Here is a 6,432-nt window from a genome sequence, read left to right as displayed (position 1 = left end):
GTGTGGTTTAATACAGTACAGTCAGTGAGATGAAGACATGAAGTGAGGGATAAAACGCTTCAGCTGATTGGTTCAAATATCTAAAAAAAAAAATTATTTTACCAAGAAAGGCTGTGTGTTAACATCTGAGATCTTTAACTTCAGTTAGTCTAGTGAAAAAGTTCTACACCGAATAACTTAAATGTTAATATAACATTTTAAACGACAGATTTGAGTAGACAGACTAGGCTAATAAGTTTTCCTCTGAAGTTTACTGACAACCCTAATTTCTATCAGCATTTGAAATAAAACTTTGGAGTGTAGACTGCATCTCATCCAACAGAATTTAGACAAAGCAAACCTCAACACAATATTTTTTACGCTCAATAGAGTTTCTTTCAAACATAGTTTGAGATTTATGGTACAGTTATTCCACTTGTGAAAAATAAAAGTGGAATTTGATGTGCTTTCTGAGCATAAAACATAAAATAAATGGACTGGTTTTATCAGGGCTGGAATATTCAACAAGGATTATTGATTACTTCATGCACAGTCTGTAATGTGTGAAAACTGTACTCAGTGAAAACGTTGTATCTTGTATTGTCGCATCTCAGAAACTGAATGTTGTTACAGCCTAAACAATAGTAAACAGATTACAACCACCTGATCATCCTAGTATGGTTTTTAAAGTGTTTTTTATGTTTTCCTGTTTACATAAAAAAGAAATAAGAAAAAAATTAAAATATAATTTAAAATGCATATTGTGCATTTGATATTCTTTTAAAATTGTACATTTAGCTTCTTCAACGGCCCCAATCTCAAAGTTTCTAAAAGACAACACATTATGTTTCTTTCATATGACTTTATCATTCTTTCACTTTTATTGGAAATACTATGCTTTGGTTTATTTATTTATTTATTTATTTATTTATTTATTTATTTATTGGTATGAAATTTATCGCAAATCCCTCTGAAACTCTCTGACAGGTTATTGAATTTGATGGCTAATTCAAACCACTGGAGATGAATAACCAGCCTAGCTTTTAAATGTCAGGACAAAACAACACCTTACACTTTCTATGCGACCCAGCATCCTCCTGTAAACAGGGTTCGTTGGGAGAACAAAATGAAGAAAGACGTGACAAATCAATTCACAGAAAGTTTATTTTTAGCTTTTCACCACATTTCAACACGTTACATAATTTTTAATACACATACAGCCAAAAGTGGCAAACCTTAGTTGCCCTTCTGTTTTTTTAGGCAAGCGTCACACCCATGTGGAAAACAGATTTTACATTACAAGTAGAAAAGGCTCAAGTTTAGACGTCAGAATGGACAACAACAGTTTTCAACAATGTAAAGATTCTGATGTAGAAATAAACTCATCACTTTATCTCTACTTTGATAAATATTACTCTATAGAAGGCCATGATTTTCACATTTGCACAAGGTTAATTATACATTACAACATATATCGAGGCCAACTCTTTGTGAAAAAAACAAAGCAAAAAGCAAACCCAAATTCAAAATTGGTAAAATATAAACACAAGAAAGTTTAACAAAACTACTCCAGCACAATACTCTCAGTGAAGATTATTTACAATGACACACTGAAACTGGTATAAATGTGTCAACAGCTGCAATGTTGCAGAAAATGTAGATTTCAAATTTAAAACCCATTTTTCACAGTTTTTAATAGCAGAGGACATAAGTTTCGATTCAAAGCTTTGCTCTGTTCTGCAGACAAAAATGACATTTTCACTAGGTAATCATAGTTTCTGCAACTGTACTTATATCTAGTGTTTGTGTAGGCTTTGTCAATTCTTGGTTCATGCAGACTCTGCACATTTTTTGGACGCTAAAGGCATACAGCAGTGGGTTAATGCAATTATTTAGAAAAGCAATTGCTTTGACAATGTCCCATATGTCTACACAAAACTTCAACAAGCTGTCATTTTCGAAGCAGATGGCTCCCAGGGTCAACATATTTATGGTATGAAGAGGAGACCACAGAACAAAATTGCTTACAATGATGCTGGTCAGCAGCCTGGTCGTCTGTGGGTTGTTGAAGAAGGTTGCCTGTCTAATCTTCCTGTGAAGGCGAATGTAGGAATAGGCCACGACAAAAAAGGAAACAAAGCCAGATGTGGTCTCTGACAGCAGCACTGCCAATCCCTGAGCTCGAGATGAAAACTGAGGGTAGCAGTACCTCCACCCGTCGTAGATGTTAGTTTCCACCCGTTCCGTCACCAAAGCAGGGATAGACAGGACCGTGGCGCCAAACCATAATGGAACCAGCAGGTGACTTTTTAGTACCTGAACGCATCTCCGTTGGTTCACCACCACAATGTACCGCTGGACACCCAACGCTGTCACAGTCAGCAGGCTGCCGTAAAGGCTGCAGTACACGAGAAAACCTAAAAGCTTACAGGTTCCGAGACTGAATGTCCAGGTGCTGAGCAGAGCATAAATCCACAGTGGGAGAGTGAGCAGAGAGAGCAGGTCAAAAATGGCCAAGTTGAGCATCAAACTCTGGCTCAGGCGGGACATGTTCTGCCAGTTGGGCTTTAAAAGAATCACTGCAATGTTTCCAGGAACTCCCAGGAGAAAGCAGAAGGACAGCAGTGCCGCAGGGATCAGTCCGTTGTGCACCCAGGTGCGAGGAGGTAGAGAGAAATCAGAGGTGTTCATGTTGGAGTTATTATCCATGATGCATTGATCAGTTAGCAGTGCTAAATGTGCTGTCACGGAAGTAAAGTGGTCAGGTTAAGAGGAATTGAAACAAAAAAAAAAACAACCACTAAAAAGGGGCTGGATTTCATTGGTTAGGTTTTTAAATTTTGTCATGCAGTCGAAAAATGCTTGGTTAGATTGCATTTGTGTGATAAGAGCTGGAAACTTGATAAACCAACTCTAGTCATTTGTTGCTGTTGCTGTTCTTTATCTGAGTAAGTGATTCAATCATCACTGCTTTCTGTCACTGCCTGCTCGGTTCAGTCGACACATTTCCTAGGACATCACAAAAAGAGAGTAAAATATCTTTTATTGGCAGTAAAGCCCTTCCTTAGGTTTTGTTTTTGTTGTTGTTTGGATTATTAAAAATATAATTATCTTTGCATGTGTTATTTGTTAAAATATATTTTAGGTGACTTGCTTTCCAAAGGTGGAAACTGTAAATGCAACCTACAGTAATGTATTCTTCTTTGTCAGTCTGAATTTAGGCTTAGAATTTGAATTATTTGCTGAAATTTAAGTTTAGAGTTAATAGTGTTGTAGCTGACTAATTGTGATAACCAAGCTTGTCATGAGCTTATTGTTGTTTCATGTATTACCATAGGTATAATTGAATAACTGCAGTTTGGTTTTGTTTTTATTGTGATGAGGATGTCCAGAACAACACGTTAGGCATAGGTTAAAAACATGCATGCAAATAAAGAATCACTTCTCTAACATCATTGCCACTGTGCTTCCTTGTTGGCATTTTAGTTCACAAAACCCTAAATGTCACAGATCGCCAAAGTAGAAGTTAGCTGCAACATATTGACATAACCAAATGCATTATTTCCTTCAACCAGCCTAATTGCTCGAGTACTTCCACTAAACATTTTAGTCTTTCTATCTTGGTCCAAGTCAGACTCGGTTCCATCGACACAGGAAGGAAGCTATACACAAAATGATTTTAGTTAAAAACAACAACAATAGAAGTTTTTGTTCTATGTAAAAAAACAAAAAGAATATATAAAACAAAAATCCCTCAGACCAAGTAACATTTTCATAAGGATCTTTTGTGCCAGGATTTCATTTCAAAAGTGATTAACAAAACAAAAGTGCTCTACAACCTGCTCTGAAAAAGTAATCTGACATTGCACATAAAAGATAACACAAAAATGCTTTTGCCTGTGAAAGAAACATTTCTGTTTTGCTTAAAAGGTGTCGAAGCATATTATTGTTGTTATCAAGTTTCTGTAATCGTACTGATCTCCGTCTGGGAATTTCTGAACCTCTGCTGCAACTCTTCTGTTTTTCTGCAAAGACTGCACATTTTACGAGACGTGAATGCATACAGGAGTGGATTTAGACAGCTGTTTATGAATGTCACTGCTCCAAAAATACTCCAGGTTTCATGGCAAAAGTTGAGCAAATTGTCGTTCTTCAAACATATTGCTGCCACTCCCAGCACATTTGTTGTATGGTATGGAGCCCACAGAACAAAAAAACAGACGATGATACTGGTTAATAGTCGGGTTGTCTGTGGGTTGTTGAAAAAGGCTGACTGGTTAACCCTTTTTTGAAGGCAAACGTATGAAAATGCCACGAGAATAAAACAAATGAATCCAAACACAGTCTCTGTCAGCAGAACAGCCACCCACTGGGCATCAGAAGAATACTGTCCTTGGCAACTAACCCATTGCTGTTTTATTTGCAGATTCTGAACCACCAAAGCAGGGATGGCCAAGATACTGGCAACCAACCAGAGCATGAACAGCAGTGTTCTCCTTTTTACCTGCTGGCACCTTCTCTGGCGCACCACAACAAGGTACCGCTGGATGCTTAGTCCAGACACAGTCAGCAAGCTGGCATAAATGCTGCAGTACACAACGTATGCTAAAAGTTTACATGGCACCAGGTCAAATTTCCAGCCAAACAAATATGCGTATATCCACAGTGGAAGGGTCAGCAGACTGAGCAGGTCAGAGATGGCCAGATTCAGCATTAAACTCTGGCTCAGACTGGACATATTCTGCCAGTTGGGCTTGAGTATTAACACCGCGATGTTTCCAGAAACTCCCAGGAGAAAACAGATGGACAACACCGCCGCAGTGACGAGATCACTGGTATTCCCGGGGTGCAGCGGCAAATGTCCTGTAGTAGAGAAGTTAGCGTTGACCGCAGTGGAAGTGAGTTGTTCCATGCCGGACCTTGTCTGCAAAGTTGTTCTCTGAACAAGTGATGGGGGTTAACATGAAGCGATGGGCGTCAAATGGCCAGTCAAAGTAGAACTTGGAGGCAGAAAAGGGAAACGTGTGATCATGAACAAATTGTATTTCTCTAAAAAGGCAGGGGAGGCGCTTTGTTGCCACCCAGCTGCATGAGCAGGTGACTTAAAAACATTCTGTTGTTTGAGTTGGTAGATTGAATGTCAAACATCTTGTCCAACCTTTTTCAATCTTTTGAAAAGTTCTGAAATTGCTGGACTTTTCCTTTTTTACTGAAGGAATCATATCTGCACAATCCTTTTCTTCGTCTCTCAACATGAATGCGCTGTGAACAGATTGCAGTGGGCAGGTGGGCACACAGAGTGAATTCATTGTTAGTACTGGGCATATTAACAAAATATCTGCTATTCTGCTATGTGCTGAATGCTATTAAACAGAGGGATCTCTGGTAAACATTTTTGTAAAAGAGAAACTAAATACTTCCCCCAAAATCTGAGATGAGAAACAAACTGGGGAGAATATTTTTATTTATTTGTTGTCCTGTTCTACAGAAGTTTTTACTTTTGTAACTTGTTTGAAACCAGTGGAAAGAAAAAGAAGCACAAATTTTCTGGCTGTAGCGTACATGAGTAATTACAAATGAACATATTAAAGTTGAAGTCTTGGTTTTGACAAGTTTCCACACCCTCATGGTTTGTGTGACATATGTAAGCCACGAGTAAGAGGAAACCTCCTCTTGTGTTTGCATTATGAGGTAAGCAAAAATATTGCTCACCAAATAAAGGCGACTTCCACCAGAAATAAAACATGTACAGTTTCAGGGCAAAGACATTCACATTTAACATGTGACTTGATCCTTAGAAGCAGATATTGAAGAATTGTTATTCTTATGTCAGCAGATACGGCCTCTAAAATGGGCCATGTCTGCTGTCAGTCAAGTAGTGAAGATTTGTTTTCACAGTTGCACTAATTTAGTTTGGGTTAGGTTGTCTCTACCACCACTGTAAATCCAGAGATAGAGATTTTTGCACATCAATGCTTGTATGCAGATTGTGTGGAGAGCAATTTTAGCCAATGATAAAAAGGAAGTTGTTTTTTTTTCTTTCTTTTGTTTTTTTTTTGCCAATTACTTCTCTAAAAGAGAAAATAGCCAAATGAAAATGCTGCCTTCTCTTAGTCAAGTTGATATTTATGTTATTTAAAAAAAAATTGCCTTTTGTTGTGGCTTTTGAAAATCCCAATCTCTAAGCAGGGATTGAACATACTTTACATTGAGCACACATATCTGTAGTAAAAGCGCTTTTTATTTGTCTGATTTAATATTTTAATCCTAACATTAGCAGTAAGCAGAAAATTCTCATAATGAAGAGAAATTAAGGCTTATCAAAAATCTGTTTGTATTTTTATAGAAAAAGGTCGTTTTTAAGAATATGTATGACAGACAGACTTTATAAACATTTTTGTTGCATCAATTTACATTCCCACGAATGAATATTGAAAATAAAAAAGTATATAT

At 37.4% G+C, this 6,432-nt stretch overlaps 2 protein-coding genes across 2 annotated transcripts; both read right to left on the bottom strand.

The window, feature by feature from the left end:
• Positions 1-1,157: 1,157 nt before the first annotated feature.
• On the bottom strand, positions 1,158-3,682 carry LOC103457712 (leukotriene B4 receptor 1-like). Its single transcript, XM_008398064.3, has one exon. It carries the CDS (start codon positions 2,686-2,688, stop codon positions 1,741-1,743), a length of 948 nt encoding a protein of 315 aa, XP_008396286.2. The 5' UTR covers positions 2,689-3,682; the 3' UTR covers positions 1,158-1,740.
• Positions 3,683-3,688: 6 nt separating this feature from the next.
• On the bottom strand, positions 3,689-6,357 carry LOC103457744 (leukotriene B4 receptor 1-like). The gene has a single exon (XM_008398118.3). The coding sequence runs from the start codon at positions 4,889-4,891 to the stop codon at positions 3,935-3,937; it is 957 nt and encodes a 318-aa protein (XP_008396340.1). The 5' UTR covers positions 4,892-6,357; the 3' UTR covers positions 3,689-3,934.
• Between the last annotated feature and the right edge of the window lie 75 nt (positions 6,358-6,432).

This window comes from Poecilia reticulata, chromosome 21 (genome assembly GCF_904066995.2).
Source record: "Poecilia reticulata chromosome 21, P_reticulata-male-v2, whole genome shotgun sequence".
Classification (NCBI taxonomy): Eukaryota; Metazoa; Chordata; class Actinopteri; order Cyprinodontiformes; family Poeciliidae; genus Poecilia; species Poecilia reticulata.
Note: the sequence above shows the minus strand (reverse complement) of the source record. Positions and strands in the feature narration are given on the sequence as shown.

What these genes read in the sequence shown, in the direction of transcription:
- LOC103457712 (XM_008398064.3), bottom strand. Translation starts at nt 2,688, where the DNA reads ATGGATAATAACTCCAACATGAACACCTCTGATTTCTCTCTACCTCCT.
- LOC103457744 (XM_008398118.3), bottom strand. Translation starts at nt 4,891, where the DNA reads ATGGAACAACTCACTTCCACTGCGGTCAACGCTAACTTCTCTACTACA.